The sequence below is a fragment of the Mugil cephalus genome, chromosome 6 (genome assembly GCF_022458985.1).
Source record: "Mugil cephalus isolate CIBA_MC_2020 chromosome 6, CIBA_Mcephalus_1.1, whole genome shotgun sequence".
In the NCBI taxonomy this organism is placed as follows: domain Eukaryota; kingdom Metazoa; phylum Chordata; class Actinopteri; order Mugiliformes; family Mugilidae; genus Mugil; species Mugil cephalus.
The window spans coordinates 17731215-17749915 of NC_061775.1; the positions used below are offsets into that span (position 1 = coordinate 17731215).

An 18701-nucleotide genomic window follows, 5' to 3' on the forward strand; every position below is an offset into this window, starting at 1 on the left:
TAGCGATACCCGGTAGGTGCGTCTCCGCTTTGTGTGCGTATGCGTGTCGCCGAGCGTGTTATCCCATCAGCTGAGTCCCGACGTCATGACCTCACTTGTTCTCCCCCTCCTCACACAGACGGCGTCAACCTAAATTGCTCACGTCGAAACAATGACCGTTCTATTTATAAGTTCACCGCCTTGTCTTTTGTATCGGCTGACACCGCTTCGCCGTGCGCACACACACACACACACACACACACACACACACACATACGTTCACATATCAGTGATGGGGGTGACTAGGTTAGGAATAGCCCTGGTTTTCCTTACCCTGCCACGTTGCGCCAGATCTGTAGATTTGCCCCGTCTTTGATGTATACTTTGCAGGTAATTAGTGGGAACTGGGTCAGCACGGGGCAAGAAAGCAAAACCCTGTTGTTCTTTTAGCGGGTGGGTGGCAGGGAGGTTTGCCGGGGTGGGGTTTTGAGGAGGGAGGCGAGGGTGTCGGCGGGGAGGGGTTAAAAGGCTGTCAGATATCAGCTCAAGTTTACACGTGAGCCATTTCTTTCCTGCTGAGTTCAGGTTAAGACAAATAAACCCTCTGACTCTACTCTCTTTTTAAACGATTCAATAAATGTAATTTGCGCCTACGCATTCTTCAGATTTGACGGATGACCGATATAAGTGTGCAGGTAAATTTTTAAAAAAAGTGCTCCTATTTCAGCATGTAACTTGGAAGACGTCCCCCTTTAAATGTTTAATTTACGCCGTTAGCGTCAGACTGTAATCATGACAACTACCCGTCGACACAGGCAGGTCATTAAGAGACCGTTTAGCTCATTGTGTAGCCGATGCGGAGATGATTTACGGGCGATGGGTGGTGGTGTCTGGGAAGCTACCTGTGTGTTTTACTACCATTACAGTATGGTATTGTGTGAAAGTAAACACGACGGTGATGACGGGAGCTGGAGAACAACAGCTCTGGCGGCAGGACACTGATTGGGATGTTGATCGTCTCCACTGGCCTTTTGCCCTTCCTGCTGTGGCCCCCAGCCAGTCCTAGATAGATACACTGGGTCATTTCCTACACATGTCAACGCACACAGATATACACTCTTCCCGCTGAGTGTTTACAGCCACATGCTGATTCCTATTAATCTGCTTCTTGTCGGGACAGGGTGGAGGGAGGGTCCTGGAGGGTTTGTGTTGCGCACGGGAGGCCACTGAAGTTGGGTAAAACATTCTCACACACAACCTGAAAGCCCCGTCTGACAGATTGCACCGGGCCTGGATTTCTTTTTACACTGAGCAGATGTGGTCTCCCACTTGTTTTCCTTAGTAATTATCCCTCATTAAGTGAAAGCATGTGCCAATCAAACAGCTCGGAGAGCGAGAGCAGGGCCCTGGGCCGGGGCTGAGAGAGGTGGCGAGAGGCAGGCAGAGCCATAGCGTGATCTTCGCAGTTTTCAAAAGCACGGCGTCATTTCAGAGTCATTATTAGATTAAAGGCAAGCCTTGTTCGGTGCTGATGCAGCTACGGCGCTGGAACGATTGTGTCTCATTTGGCTATTTGGTGGATTACAAAATGATCACATTTAACACGTGCCATGTTCATTTAGAGTTTTTTAATCTCAAATGGAGTTTCTGTGGAGTCACTGCATCACAATGAGGGCAGTTAATTGGAAACTGTGAGGTTTTACTTTGAAAATGTCAGTGGATATCAGCAGTGTTATACCTTTATCTTATATTATCTGTGATATATAAAGCTTGAAAGTTCTTTTCTTGTAAATATCTGATCAGTGTTTATATCTGCTTCTGCCCTTTATTCTTTTCTCTAAATTCTCTTATTCTGGAAGTCTAATTTATGTAGTACAGTTTTTCTGTTTTTTCTGTTTTTATTTTTATGCTTATTTAACCCTCGGGCAACCTTAGGGACATTTTTGTCCATTTGGGTAAAATTATCCTCTTCATTTTGGCTGTGTTAGTGCATATACCACACATTTTTGTAACAAAGTCTATCTCTACACAAATTTTGAAATTCCAAATAAATTCATTCTAATAGGTCAGCAGAACACTGTGAAAAAAAATTGGCCACCCTCTTGTAACCTTAGCGGACAAAAACTCCCATGTATTTTTTTTCTGATTCCTTCTGCATAAATCTCTTAAACCACTTCAAAAATTTAGTCACTTTGAGTTATTTTAGCCCTTGAAATGCAAGTTTGATTACTTGAAGTCACTGTTGTTTTTATGAAAAAAAAAGAAGAAAAAATAGCTATATTTCATAAAACTAATACTGGTTGGATGGAGCATTTTTGTCAGATCAGTCTTGGGTATGTCCAAAATTATCTAAAATCTTGGCTTGATTGCATTGTTAGCATTTTGTGTTTCTGTGTAGCATCACATTTAAAATTTACTACCCCCTTGTAGCCGTAGCGGACAAAATATCCCATTGACTTCCATTATAACTAATTTTTTTAATCTCTCAGCCACGCTACAATAAAATCATTCTTTCTGTAATATTTGGGTTTCCATTATAAGAAAAATGATCAAATTTGTCATTTTCGTGTTTAACACTAAAATCAGCCATTTCCCCATTATAGGGCCTATTCATAAAATGTTGGTTATTTCATTGTACTTGTGTTATTGAGCTTAGCAGGCTATTATCAGGTGTGTGTGTGTCAAGCTTCATTTGACATACTGTTAAAACACGTGTAGGTTTATTAGTCTGTTTGAGACTTAAAAACTGTCGAGTCAACATCATGAGCAGCCATTGATATTCCACAAGCTCACAATAAACAACTGTTAATAGCAGAGCGCGGTATGGCAGAGAAGTCCACACATCCAGCCAAGAAATGATTTTTGATGCGATTATGCAAATAACGGGTAGTTTTAAATAGGATTACAGCAAGAGGCTCATTTTTGGTCTGTTGTGCAATAAGATTTTTATGGTCGAGTCCAATAACCTTATTACACACTGTTGTATCAGGACTCACTACTAAGCTTGTCTTGGAGCTCTCTGCTTGCCACAACAGCTTTAAGTCTATTGTAACTTTTACTGCAGTACAGTAATATAGTGGTAAATTAGTTACTTGAGGCTAGGGTTGAAAATATGAGGAAAGTATTAAGTATTATTATTATTATTTTTTTAGTTATTCATTGCCTGATAAAAAATTATACTTAAAATATCTACTCATTATTTTAAATCCAAGTGTCCCATTTCAGACTCAACAAAACTCACAACAAAAGAGGTCCGGGGGAAGAGACGATACAAGTCTCTTCCAAAAAATAAAAGAGAAAGAGGGTGGAAAAAAAGATGAAGATATATGAAGTCTTCATGTCGATGAACTACCATTCATTTTCACTTTGAAGTCCCGCGAACCGTAGTGAAGTGTGATTGCATGTGACAGTTGCCGAGTCTGCCGGTTTATCATGATGGATACACCCTGCCACCATGGTGGTGCTGTAGCGCGCAGCCACGCGCACGCACACACACAGACAAACACATGGATACGGGGAGCTACAGAAGTGGGTTTATGCAAGTAGCACGTGTACGCAGACACACAACAGCAGCGTACGACCCAGAAACTACATGCTCATACACGCACGGGGAGAGACAAGGTTATTTCAGATCTGCTTTCAAACTGTGCATTTTGCCCGGTGTAATTTTACCCTCATTGTAGTTTTCCTAGCTGCTGACCAATTTAATTTTAGTTTACAAGTTATCTGATACTATCTTTTTTAGCTACATACAATGACACTTGAGTTAAATAGAGCTGTTGTTGCTGCTTTGTGAGAAACTCCTTAATTTTTGTCATAATTATTTATTTTTATTATTTTTTTTAAAAAAAAAAGGCACACTCACTGTAATTAAAAAAATACTAGAGAAATGTACACATATTTTTTTCATATTTAAAAAATGTGGTGCTTTACCTAATAAATACAAGGCCACAGTTACATGACACATGAGATATCGATTGACAATTCACACACTTAAATAATCGAAAGATATTCTCTTGTCTTTCCTTTTCTCTCACACCTATATCGACGGCACGTCGCACACTCATAGGCACCACCTGATCTTGACACATGCCATTAACCTCAGCTCGGCTCACTTTAACTGGGAAGCAGGAGACCAAACGCGTCCCGTAGTGGTGCTTGTTGCAGTGTGATTTTTTTCCCCCTCGTTCGGGATCCGAAAAGCGTCTTTTTCAGACTTTGCATTTTGCATCTATTTGTCACTGCTAGTCAAGGGCACCGCAACGCAGACTTGTCAGAGGTGCAATTTTAGGCGCTCAGTTCGAATGTTGCTGTTGCACGGATAAGGCGCGTGTTTGTGCGTTCACACTTATCTTTCCGTTGATTTAATATTTTAGTTTTCGTGCACACAATTGCTTCCGAATGAATAACTGGAGTGCGTACCAACACAAAACGAGTCGACCAAGGGCAAATGTTCCATAGTTCCCGACACTCGTTTTTGTTCGCGTGTTTATGTGTATTGTTTTGTTCGTGTTTGTGTAGCACAGGACGGGCATTTCTTGCACACCTTCACTAAGGTGCTTGCCTATGAATACAATGGGTGACTGCAAGTGCAGAGTGCCTGCACCAGAGTTATTGAAGTTTTAGTTCGCGTCCTATGAGAAGGAATTTATAACAAAACATGAAAAGGTTCATGTAATTTGTCTTTGTCCAGACCACCTCTTTCCAACAGTTTAAGTTCTTCATTAGATGTCGCTTCAGTGCTGCTTCAGTGCTTGTCACAGTCTGCTTCATAATGCAGGTCTAAACAAACCTGGCCAGTTGTCATAAATGATGTCATTTGTGCATGCAGATGCATGCATACTATGCAAACTTGCTCAGCATCTGTCGGGCTCAGCTGGAAGCATTTTGTGCGCGAGGAAATGTTTGTTTGTTGAAAAGTAGATTCTTAGGTGTCAGGAAATAATTGTTTACATTTGATAGTGGGAGTCGGCGGAGGAAGTTTCCATTGTTTTCTCTGTGTGGTTTATTTTGATAAATTTGTGTCATTCCATAAGTTGGTGTGAGTCGGTTTTAGTAAAAGCACAGAGCTGATGCTTTGGAAAATACTGGAATAGAAATAAATCACATGAATACTCGGGGTGACTTTTTCTTTCCTGGGCTCTGACATTGTGTTACTGTGTGAAACAAATGGATGGGTTAAATTCAGAGAACAAATTCCTCATATGTCTCCGTATACACGGCGTATGAAGCTCATTTACATTTAGATTTACATAATCGTGGCATGATGTAATCTAGATAATATACACTTCATACTGTCAATGCCAGGTGTAAATGAGTCCTGAATTTGTATGCGACTAGAAGCGCATTCATATTCATAAATCTAAATGTGTACACATCTGTGTGTATTCACTGATACAGTATTGACTCTACCTTATATACAGCACCAATAGTGTGTGTGTAAACAACAAATATAACTTGTGTGTGTTCATTTGAACGTTTTGGCAGCTATTTCTCAGGACTCCTTCCTTTCTAACATTTTTTTCTTCCTCTCTCAGTACAAAACTATGCGATTAGAAAACACCTTGAAAGATTGACAGCAGGATCGCACACAATTTGACAAGAAGGCGTCCCAGAAAGGCCCGTTGGATACATAAGTATTTTTAATTAAACAGCTCAACGCGCTGGCAGCGCTCTCTCCCTCACCAGTTCAAAGCCTCCCGCTCTGACCCATGTGTTAAAAGTTTGTATCAGTTTTCCATGGCTGTGTTTTTCTTGGCGCCTAAGACATGCAATCCTAAATTGTCTTGTTTAAAAGCTAGTTTGTTTACAGTTCACTCTCTGTCTCTTTCTCTCTTTACCACTCCCCCATCACATTACCACATCTGCGCAGCGTGATCAGGTTCAGGGCGTAGTTATCAACTCCCATTGGTCTTTTAAACAGGCCTGGGGTTGAGCGAATTCCTTGGAATTTAGCCAATGCTCAAGTAAAAATAAAATTATGGTTATTATCAAATGGAAATATACACTTCGCCAGCTTTATCTTTCATCATTCTAGTTTATTTAAACGTAAAAACTAGTAAAATAGAGCGCTTGTCTGTTCCTTGAGCACTTCATCAATAACATTTGTCCATCTGATGTAAAATCGATATGACACACACTGACACAATGCCAGAGCAATGGTAAATGTGGTGTCATTTGTCATCGACTGGTAATAAAGATATGTCACAATTGATTTTAGCCCATTTTCCCCCCTTCTCTATCTCTTTCCCTCTCCCTCCCCCTTCTATCTGCTTTGCTCTTTTTCAGTAGCGGTGAGAGGAGGAAAAAAAATAAAAGAATGTTATGATGACTAAGGCATGGTCAACCTTGCCAAACTCAATTAATATTGCAGCAAGTTGCTGTAATGATTTGAGGGTCTATGTGTTGTTTTTTTTTTTTTTTTTTATTTGAGATGCCCTACCAGGGCAGATGTTAAAAAAGAAAAGATTGATGGATGGATGGTTGGGTTGGTCTCTGGGGAGCAAGATTTTGGCCCCTGCTCGATAAAGATGTTTTTAACAGACTTTAAAACTCCCTTCTTTTTTCATTTTTATCTTTTTTTAGTTTTACTTTTAATTTAATTTTAGGCGTAGCTGGCAGATTTTGAGCATTTTGAGCTACGACATTAAAGAAAAAAAAAATCCTAGCCCTGGATTGCCAGAGTTTATAGATCCTTCAATCATTTTTAAACTGCAGCATGTGTGTTTGTGAGTATTTGGTGGGTTACACTAAAGGTATTTCAATTAAAAGTTTTAATATGATATACTTATATACAGCTGATCATGCTGTTCTGCCTAAATACAGTCGTGGTGGCCGGGTTCATGCATCCTGGTTCGAACTCTGATGGATTCTTTGGAGGAGAACTTACACTATATTAAATATCACGATCATCGTATATCATCATCAACAATACAAAAGTCAGGATGGAAACCAGAATATAAAAATGCCCCATTGCAATTAAAAGATCGGAATCTGCAAGATTGAACTTTATAAATCACAACGTGTGCGTTTATGGACCTTTAACCGTGCTGGTTTATTCCAGTGGAGGTGTCATAGTTGTACAGTTTTTCTTCACAGCACACGTGTGTGCGCTCTTGCCTCGGTGTCTGCTGCTGTGTGTGTGCGTTTGTGTGTCAGCTTTGCCATCGCGCTTTGTTGCCGCCGGGCTGTGTGTACCCAAGTTGCACCGGTGGTAGCGAGCAACATCTGTTTCGGGCTTGTTGTTCCTCTTGGCTGCTTTTCAATTGGATTTCCTCAAGCAGGGCCAAAAGCTGTCACCTCTGCCAGGCTCTGTTAGCGATCACCGCCGGCCCCTATATTAAGTAGGTGGTTCAGGGCTAAGCTAATAACTCTCCCTCCTCTCCTGAGCCATCACACACCAGTACTGGCGTTGCTGCTGGCCTCAGTGTGTGCCTGTTTGTGTGTGTGTCTGTGTGTGTGTGTACGCTCTCAGTTTTCCTCTGTAGCTATACACCCCGTAGAGGCAGGCTGGCTTGGGGGTCCCCTCCTCAATGTGACAGCCCAACAGACTGGATGCGTGTGTGGGAAAGAAACAGGGAATCCTAATAGCTCTTCTCAAATAATAACTTATCCACTTTCCCTAATAATGGACAATAGGTTGGAAACAGGAAGAGAACTTTGACCCGCGCTCCACCCACACGCACAGTCTATCTACAGCAGAACAAAGTAGTGTAAGGATTTTTGACGGATATCATAGCCTGTACATTTAAATCAATAATTAAAAAAAAAAAAAGCAGCTTTCTTTCTCCAGTTGTCACATTTTGAAGGGATACACTACCCCTATGTGAAATTTTGTCACACATCGTATTCGCCAGAGTTGGATAAGTGAGAAAAAATGTTTTTAAGTTGGCACCACGTGGCACCTGAAAACCAGTCACGCTGGTGTGTTGACGGAAGTTGGGATTTTCTGCTTTGGGCTGCTTTGCTGTAATATAGTGACAAGTCTTATCTGCCCTAGGCAACTCCTACATGTTAATCGAACTGACATTTGTACTCAATGTGAATGTACAGGTTGCAAGAAGTAACGACTGGCTAATTGGCAACACTATATTACAGCCCCTATGCTAAGCTAAAGCTAACAGCTGTGCTGCAGGATTAGGACAATGCCTGAATTTAAAAATGCCTCTTATCACTGATCCAGCTCTCGGGAATACGATGAGTGACTAAATTTCACGTTGGGGTGGCGTATCCCTTTAAGTATTTGATGTAAAGCTGGAGGATTAGGAGTCAAACTGGGCATCAACCAACGTTGAGGTTGCAGTTCTCTTTTTAAAGATTTTAAAAAGTTCAACGCAGGCTAACGTCAACGTTACCGAGAGCCTGTATATGGTCAATCTCATGTTCAGTGATGTTGATGCCATCCAGATTTTTAAAACCCGTTAGGCCTCATTAAGATCTTCGGCGTTTGGTTTGTGTTTCCATTGAAACATCATAGTCTTTCCTCCCTAGCTCGAGCAGTCCTGGGTGTTACAAAGCTTTTATTGGGACGTGTTTACCTCATCAAACTGACAGAGTGGCAGGCTGCCCGTCTACCTGCCTTTCTGTCTGTCTGCATTCACGTCTTCTTGCCAGCTTCTCTGGCCAGCTGGAGCAGTTACACAGAGCGGGATTTGAACTGAGGACCTGCAAAGTATCAACTCCCTATTTCACAGCTTTGACAGACACTTTGATTTGACATGCCATGAGCAGTTAAAGTGAAAGTTATGTATACATGTTAATTAAACTGTTTATGCGTGGAGGGGTCAGAGACATTAGCAAGTCCCAGCGCAGAAGTGTGAATTTCTTTTCTTTTCCCCATCACAGCGTTTTAACCTCTTCTGTCTCTCATTTCCTTAATGGTTACCAGGTGCGAGGGCAGAATTTTTCCTCCCCTTTTTTGCCAAGTGCAGATGCAGATAGCTCTATTTGTGAAAAGTGTCTCTGTGTGTTTGAATTTGGGCTGGGATATTTGACGTCGGTTCCAACTTGTTCAAATACCGCTCATATTTGGCATCTGAGGCCTGAAATTCTCTCAAAGGATGTGGAGCTTGTGGTCTTCAGTTGCTTGAAAGAGAATTGTCGTTGTGAAAAATATGTCTATCATGATTTTTGATGTCAGTTTAGATGAGTAGGAATGATTTTTGACACTGAGCAAAGGCAGTGATTGAAGTTCTCATGAGATCTGTGAGGAACATGTGGTTTACAATTGCTCTGAAGTAAGTAACCAAATACTGCTATTTTCTCGGTGAGGGAACTAATTCTGCACATACAGATGAAACTGCTTATATTTATTGCATAAAAATAAGGCAATCATCAATCCACTTACTGAGGGTGACTTCAAACATTCAAACATAGGTGCTTCTCCCAGGTTTTCTGTCTCCATCAATAGCAGAGCTGTGACTTTTTCTCAGGTAGCCCAACGAACACAACGTTTTGCTGATCCGACTTTTTTGGGGGCTTTTCTGGCAGTTTATCACAAGGTTCGAGGAGACTGTGGCCCTGTTCAGACCTTGCATTAGCATACATCCTGTGCAGTCCTATCTCAAGTGGCCAACTTTTAGCACCTGTGTTCACACCTGGCATTAGTATGCGTCTCCTCATGTGTCCGCAGCCAGCTCTTAAGATCCAATCTCGCTGTGTATACACATAAACTCTAGCTGCTTTGCCATTGCACTTTTTCTCAAAATAAAAGTGATATTTTTGAAATTTCAAAATAAAGTACAGCTGTGCTTTGTACGTGTTTCCAGCTAATGGTGTTTAGCGAATGAGCTGTGACTCCTATAATAATAATATGATATCCTATAATTTTCTTAAATTCTCGTCACGTGAGACTTCACTTTGCGGAAGATGGACTTCAAATGAACTGGTCACATGACCCCCTGCATTATCTCCGATGTTGCCGGTGAAGGGGAATTGGGGAAAAAGTGTTTCCATTGCACTTTTGTGATAAACTGTTATATCGATACATCTGAAAAGCCACCTCATGAATACGTAAAAGTGATATTTGGAAGGTTTTCAAAATGTAGGTGTTTTCATTACCATTTTTTTATTGCGATATTTGGGTTTTACCCATTTGTAAAGTTAATGGAAAAACAGCATCAGGCGTCATTGGGGCGCAGTAGAGTATTTTTAAACAGTGGCTATCTATTTATTGATTTCTGCCATGTTGTTACTTATTTTTGAGGTCAGCCCAAAACTAAAAAGTTATTGCAATTGTTGAAGCTTTCCTACACAGCATAATCTCTGATGATGAAGGGGAAAAGGGACACTGGTGATTGAGGAAATACATCTAACTCCAGAGGGCTTCTTGTGCATCAACATGATCGCATCAATAATTAACAATGTGCAGATATGTATTTTAATGGCAGAATGACGCACGTGGTACTAATTTTAAACGCTTTATTCGTGGCGGCCCAGTGGTGTGGTGGTTAGCACTGATACCTCACAGCAAGAAGGCACTGGGTTTCAATTCACAAGCTCACTGGGGCCTTTCTGTGTGGAGTCTGCATGTTCTCCCTGTGTCTACATGGGTGACTTGTCCAGGGTGCATCGTCTCGCCCAATGGGATAGGCTCCAGCCTCCCTGTGATACTCCAGAGGACGAGTGGTTGCAGAAAATGAATGAATGAATGTTAATTCTTGTTGAGATTAATTTATAATTTAGTAAATAAGTTAACAGCTACAAGGACAGAATATTTTAAAAGGCATGAACAGACATCACTTACGGTGCTTTTTCCTTTTTAGATGATCATTGATAAAATCGTTTGTGTTTTTTTTTTTTTTTTCTAATCAATGAGACAAAACTCAGCTGATGCAAGAGCATCCTTGCTGAGGGGGCGGTCTTTAGTGTAACTCATGACACAAAGGAATGTGGACAAATGCAAAAATGCAACCCAGACCACTTTCAAATGTGGACAGAAATTGGAAACAAAAACATCCGATGATAAGCCACAACACAGTTCATTGATGTCATTTGATGCTTGGAGAAATTTATCAATAAAGTATTTATTTTTTTAGTTAAGTCTTAAGTAGTGAGTGAGATTATTTTTTTAAGATTTGTATGATTCCACATTGAATGGTGTGTGATACATAATAGATTTCTTGTACAGTTTATTTTTAATCTAAAATACATGTTTTGAATTCTTTGGTGATCCAGGGTTTGTCAAATGATTTAGCTTTCTTAGTCTTGGTAGAGGTTCAGGGGAAGGATTTCTCCAAAGAGGAATTAAAGAAATAAAGAAATGCCTGATAAGCTTCATTGACATGTCACAGCCCAAGAACCTCATCCCAAATAAATATTTAAAAATTTCCATATTTATTTTTGCATGTTTGTGATTTTCTGTTCCATTGTAATCAGAGCTGTCGCTTTTACAAATTCTGTTTGGTTTGGTGAACACGATTTGAAATACAGGAAGATGATCAGAGATATTAGCTAACGGTGTACCAGAAGACATTTTGTAATCCAGTTAACCGTGACGTTATCAATGAGTGTAGCTGAAGTTGTTGGTTTATGTATTAAAAAAATTCCATTACTTTCCTTCAAAGTCTTCACTTCATGCATTGTAGGAGATTATAGACTTTGCAAACTGGTAGATTTGTGGAGAAATACTGAATATCAATTTAAAGAAGCCCCAAAATCCAGAGTGCACTAGTTAATTAAGACAGGAACAAATTGTATTTGGATGGGACTGCCTCTGTCCCAACCTGCTTGGTTTATTGAAAGTGCTTGTGCTCAGACAACTTATCTCTAGTACTGATGTAATAGGTTCATTGGATGATCCTAATTAGTCTCTAATCTGATTAATATCCGAATTCCTCTTGAATGCTCCAGAAACAAAGATATTAAAATATGTTTTTTAATGTTTGTTTATTTACAGCAAATACTACATAGATGTGCATCACTGCAAACCTTTTTTGTGCCACTGCATGAAATAATATACCGAGGAAGGACAGATGACGACATTTACGTCACACTGCTTCTGGTTCGGTTTTTCTAAAGCAAACGGAAACAATCCAAGTAGTTATGCAGCTTGTCATTATACCTCACGTTAACCTCCTTCTCATACAAAAGGCTTGACAGTGGCAATATATTCCAGCAAGAAAGAAAAAGCTGCCCTGCCAGTCTTTCTCTCTTTGCCAAGACGCCGCCTTTCTCCCTTAATCATAGTTTTCATATCTGTACATTGAAAATTTGTTTCCCAAGGACGATGTCATAAACTTGCTGTTTTCTGAGATTTCTGCCTGCCAGCGCTCTTCTCCCCCACTAACTCTACACAATTGGGAAGGTTGATGGAGATGGGAAATCGGGCAAGGGAGGGTGTGGAAATATAGCGGTATTGTTCTCTGAGAATTTGTAATCATTTATAACACAGAAAGGTGTAGGGACTAACAGTGTGGATGTGCATTTGTTTGTCCCGGTACTGCAGTGGAGTGCCAGGTGGGCCGTGTATGAAGCGAAGTGGAACAAAGGGAAAAGAATTTCTCATTACTGTCACAAAATTGTGTCCTCTTTACACGGTGCCTAATTTTGTGCCTAGTTTTTGCTGTGAAACTTGGGTCTAATTTAACACAGATTTATAGATGTCGGCAGTTAAGCTTGTTTTGGAGGTGTGTGTGGATGAGTACTGAAGGCAGGAGATATAATTTGTAGATTTTCTCATCTTATATTGATGTCTCTTCATTCAGTTAGGTTCACAAAATGTTTGGACACATAATCAGACTGCAGTTATATAATGAACATGGGCTGAAAGTGGCGACTGAATTGAGTGTGGGAATTACAGCCATTTTTATGTGCTCTGATAAAAAGCCAAAACTGGTGGAAATTCCACATTTGATATTGAAATCATTTTCATAGACATAAAAGGCAGAAAAACTCTGCCTTTTATGTCTATAAGATTTAGATATTAGTCGTCTATCAGTGTGTGAATACTCCTTAATTTAGTCATATTTACTGTGTTTTTTTAGATTCAGTGAACATAATGTTGCACTTGCTTGCACGTGAAATGGTAATCTTTACACATTAAAGTTGTGATCTTTTAATTATTTGTTGGTTCTTACCCGCAGCTGTCATACCTCAGTTTAATCATTGTAACTGAAAAGCCACAGGCGCCATCAGCAGCCTTGTATTCTGTGCAACGCATCCCTCAGCTAAACACTGAACTTGCACGTTCTCATTCACTTTCTCTTATGAATTATATGACTAAATGTGTGAAAGGCTTCCAGTCAACTCTACTGTCTGGCACCTGATTTTAGTTAACTGAAAATTCAAACCAAGAATACATTTGACATTTAAGGAAGATGAGCACAATCTAACATGTTAATTTACAAAGCGCACACTTAAAGAGTACAATCAAACTTTTATTACAAAGGTACCCAGCAGTTAAAGGAGCACTTTAAATATTTAATGCACCCATTTCTATATCAGGTCTTATATTATCAGCATCAGTGCTTTAATTGATGTGACTTAAAGTTCTTATGTGAATGAATCCTCAACTTTGATTTGTTCTTTCTGATTTCTCAGACAAAGTCAGTATGTGGTGAGAAGGATCGCGCTTGCTCATTTAAACAAATTCTGTTTTCCGTCTCGCTTTGCTACATGGTACATCTCTCTGGGGTGATAATGTTTTTGGTCAAACACAGTGTTTGTTGGCTTTAACTTTTTAAATATACAATTGTTCCCTAATTAGCGGGATGCTAATTAATTTATGCTCCCCTGTTTGATGTATGGTATAGCAATACTTTGAAAGCAGCCGCGTGCGCTCTTTGCATAAATTTGTAGCATTCTCAGCTGAGTTCAAAAGAAACAGGACTGAGTTTAGAAAAGCTCCCTCACATTTAAATAATGCGCCCCATTTTCCTGTCTGTTTGTTTTTTAGTAATGATTTTAATGAATTAACATTTTAAACAATCCGTCATTATTGTTGTGCTGCCACTTATTTTTAACTCAATTAGACTTTAATAGATCATTTTTCGTAACGCACACAGTATGTTCTCCCCACTTTGTTCGCTACACAACAAAAGATTAATTACAAATAAGAGGAATGATCAAAAACATGATAATCAAATTGCAACAATAGGTTGGGAATTGCAATTCTAATGCAATACAATAGAGGATGCGTTGCAAATTAACCACCCACTGTCTGTTATTGTATGTATGCAACTGTATACATGCTTGCTTGTGTCTTCAATTGTCTTTCTATATATCTTCTCCTTTCTCTGTACTTATTTATTAACCAATGCAAAGGTGTTTATATCAATGGTAATCTATTATCAACACTGTAAGGATAAGGATGCCTTGGATGCACGTCGTTGGTTATGTGTATTCATGAGTATTATTGGTGTTTATATTCGTTATACAAGCTCAAATAGCCTCACAGAAACATTGAGCTACAGTGTCCTGCAGCTAACCCAGCACTTGAATGAAAACTGTAGAGAACAGTTTGTCTCACTCCTAGAACATATGCAGACAAGTTTTACCCTTAAACAACTAATGCAGTAGTGCATGATTCAGCTACACTTATAGCTCAGTTGTAATGTCTGACAATCTTTTCATGTGTACACTTGCACAGGCAAGGCAAGGAACTGTGGCAAAATACTCAGGGCCATGAGTAGCATATATCAACAGAATAAACCATGACTTTTCCACTGTATAAATAGGCACCATATCTTTACCAATATATTATGACTGCATCCATAATAGCTTTCCACTGGGAAACTTTCTTGTGATATTGGGTACAATTTAACAAGTATCTTGCAAATTCTGGTTGTTTTTTAGCGGATCTTTGTGTACTGCTGTGGTCTTCTGCGTGTCTTAGCTTATTGCAATGAACTGATAAGTGATTTTGCAATAAATTGGAAAATGGATGATTTTAATTATCACTGTCATCTGATGTACACATATACAATGTGTGCTTCAAGCTGTATTTAAAATTTCTCAATGAACTATGTAAAATATTACATTATATCGCAATATCATAGTATCGCAATAATGTATCGTATCGTGACTCAAGTATCGTGGTACGTAACGTATCGTGAAGTCGTTGCCAATACCCAACCCTTGTACTGTATGCGTCTGTAGCCAGAATTACGAAGCATAGAGAGAAAATTCCAGGTCTCAGATCTCATCATGAGATTCTGTGTAATGCCTGTTGTATTTAGCGTGTCACAGACCAGTGGAATTGTCAGTTGTAAGAGGATGGATGTCCTGAGGCGTCACCTGACAGCGTGGCAGACAGGGCAATTCAGTCCCTGGAGGACGAGAGCGTCCAATAGGAGGTGAATGGGCAGCAGTTTGGGCTAGAGGTCGCCATCGTCAGCCATCGTCTCCCTGTCACTCCGAATGGGACCCCAAATCATGTTGTCAATGGTGATGCATCGAGATCTCCCGCTGGCAAAGATTGGATGCTCCAAACTCGGCTTGATTGATGCTTTGACCGGCTCGTGCCTGCCTGTCTTCAGGATGTGTCCTCACCCTCGTTTAAAGATGAAGCAAACCGAATACACTCTCAGTGCTGAAAGGGGAAAGATGTACTTTTAAAAGTTTTTTTTGTGTGTGTGTGTGTGTGTGTGTTAGCTAGACACACATTGAGGTGTGGTTTTCTTATCAAAGAATCTACTGTATCTATCAGCCTTGGAATTTATAGGATTGTACTTGCCTTTTCATTTTTCTTGGTACATCTTTTGTGGCACAGTTCAATCTGCTCCGGGAATGTTGCTCTCACCGTTTCCATTGAGGAAACACGATTACATTATGACCCGAAGGCAAATGCACAGCTTGTACATTCATCGGATGCCACAATGAATTGGAATGAAAAATATCTGTTTTTCTGTGACCAAAAGTGCAGCCTTTATACCTCCAAGGGCATGGCATTCTTGAGCCCTGGGTACTAGCCGTAGAGTTTTGTGAACATGAAATATCTTCTTTTATGTGTCATTTTTTCATTATACTCCCTCTGTCTCTCTCCCTGTGCTTTCCTCCAATGGTTTTCCTTGATAGTCTCGTCTGGCCTGGGCTGCTCTCTTTGTGTGTGTGTGTGTGTGTGTTTCTGGTTGTGGCTTTTCATCTACGTTTGTGTTAATACTCTCTGTATTTTCTCATTGATTGTTAATTGTGTCTGTTGTATGTGTTTGCCAATTAATGGATGGCCTGTTTCAGCACATACATTGTGCATTCTCTGTGTGTTTGTTGGTACGCAAGCGTGTATTTATATCTGTGTGTGTCTAACACTTGAGATTTTTCTATTTCAATGAAGCTGTGTGAGACCTTGGGTTTGAGCCTTTGATGGCTTAGTGCAGCCTGCAATGAGGAGCAAAAGTATTGTAGGCGAAACAAACGCAAGCCGAGCCTTGTAGAGGTGGCCCAGTTTGGAGAAGTTGGCCCACTTCTTCTCTCCTTACTTTTCATTACAGTCTTCTTGAGCTCTAAAAAGCCGTGGTAGAGTAGGAATCAACCATACATGTTGCTCTAATCATTACTTTTTATCCTTTTTTTTCTTTCTTAAATGCACAAGAGAGAAAACAACAGTAACAACTTTGTCCTCCTCTTCCTTCTCTCTCCCCCGTCCGCTCTTTCTTTGTCTGTGTTTGCAGGGCCTGTTCATCTTTCTGATATATGGGGTGTACAACACAGAGGTAAGTCTGCATTGTGACTCAAGGCTGTCGGAGTGAATGAGAGAAATGACAAGTTTCTGATGGGCTCCTTGCTTAAAAGCCGTGTGGGTGGGGTGTGACAGTACGTGTGCGCGCGAACGTGCATCTGCAGATGGGTAGAGGGATGGGAAGGAGGGGAAGAAAGGAGGCTAGGGAAAGGAGGAGGGGCGGGGGGGGACATCGTTTCCACGCGAGCGTCCCACTGCCCTTCATGCTTGGACTAACTTATATGCATCCGAGTCCGACCATTTAACACTGACACGCTGCGGTTCTCAGCCACTCATTCCTCACCCGCATTGGCTAATATTTCACTGCCTCTTTAAGTTTTTAAACTCACGGCCCTCCATTTAGCATCCTGACAAAGCCGCTGGCCAGAGCTTTACCGGGCTCCGAGCGGCAACGGCGGTAGGACAAGAAAAAAAAAAGAAAAACAGCGCACGGCTAACAAGATGCAACGAAGGAGTGAGGAAATATCATATTGAGATGCTGCGTTATTACCATTTAGATGCGCTGTAGCTTTGCGGGGGTGGAGAGCGAGACAGAGAGATGCGGTTTAATGGATGACACTCAAGTTATGAAAATCACTCTTGGTCAAACGTGGCTCTTAGCCTATGTAAATGCGGTTAACTTTAGATGGTTTTGATACCGCGTTTAGCGCCTTTTTAAAATGCAACACCTTTTCTGAACTTGTCGTCTATTTCTCACTTTTTCCACACCTTTCAGTTCCAGTTTTTGAAGATAGTGAAATTCATAAAAGAATGTGTGTTATAGCTTCAAGAGTCCAGTATCTGATTTATCTGGCACAGAATGCGATGCCCTTGCAAAAGTTTTTTTTTTTTTTTCTGTTTGTATAAAAAAATAAAAATAAAAATAAATATCAGTGGAAATTCAGCACAACCAAGTAAACTTAACAACTCATCTCTCTGGAGTAAACTGTGGTTGAACTACTCTTCAGTTCTGATACAAACATAATGCATCTTTTCATTTGTCTCTCGTTTGCTTTAACGGAATACACAAGGTCATCGTCACAATACCGTATACAAAACAGTTTTTTCTCCAGGAACTGGGTAAATTATATGTATGCAGCTTTTCACAATGGTCAGTATTATGTTACATTAAATTGTCCCTCCTTTGCCTCTCTGTTTATTTTATACTTTATACTCGTATTTTTTAACACTCCTTTACTTCAACTTTCTATTATCCCCACTTCTATCCCTTTGACCATCCAAGAGTATAGCTCGTATGTGGCGTTTAAATTCCCCCGTCCTTTTTTATTTTTAATTTCTTGTTTTCTTTCTCTATTCACGTCTCTGCCACCGCGTGAAGAGCTGTCCCTGAGTCACAGGCGATGCAACGACAATGCAGAGCCAGGGAAGGCTGACCCTTCAAACTGTAAAATAAATCAACATTCATTCTTGCTTAAGTGGCTTTTTTAGTGCTTGGGAATTCATTTCCTTACACTCTAGATGTCCTTGACCCTGAGGTCTTCACAGTTTGGGTGGAGCTTGTGTAGATGTTCGTATTTTCAAAAAGGACCACATTTCTGCGTTTAGAAAAACAAACAAACAAACAAACAAAAAACGGTTATGTTGCCGTCATTCACATCTGCACCCCCCTTTCTTCCTCTTAACCTTCGTCACCTTTCAGACAGGCCGCCTTTGTTTGATCTCACCATTTTTGTCTTCGCTTAGTATCTTTAACTTACCGACCACTAAAGTATTTGCTTAATAGAAAAACCACACAAATGCTAAATGGGAACAATCAAAAAGCTGATAATCTGCAACAGACTGGCGACATATCCAGGGTGTATCCTGCCTCTCACGCGATGACCGCTGGGATGGGCTCCAGCCTCCCCGCGACCCTCTAGAGGACACGCGGTTATAGAAGATGAGAATGAGAGAAAAAGCTGGTAATAAGAGGCGATTCCTATTCCATCTGTATTTATTCACGATAACTGGCCGTAATGACTTGTAGCACTAACCTTTTCTGTTGATTACATTGCCGCACACGTCGCCTCCGTCACAAAGCAGCGCGGATGAACACTTGCTCTTGAGG

General features: G+C 40.4%; 1 protein-coding gene across 2 annotated transcripts in view; it reads left to right on the top strand.

Annotated features, from left to right (window-relative positions):
- Positions 1–18701, top strand: part of LOC125009064 (adhesion G-protein coupled receptor D2) — an 80673-nt gene that overhangs the window by 21244 nt on the left and 40728 nt on the right. For both annotated transcript variants that reach the window (XM_047586607.1, XM_047586608.1), the window contains one exon: positions 16587–16628. In XM_047586607.1, the coding sequence (XP_047442563.1) occupies positions 16587–16628 (42 nt within the window). The remainder of the gene's footprint in view (positions 1–16586; positions 16629–18701) is intronic.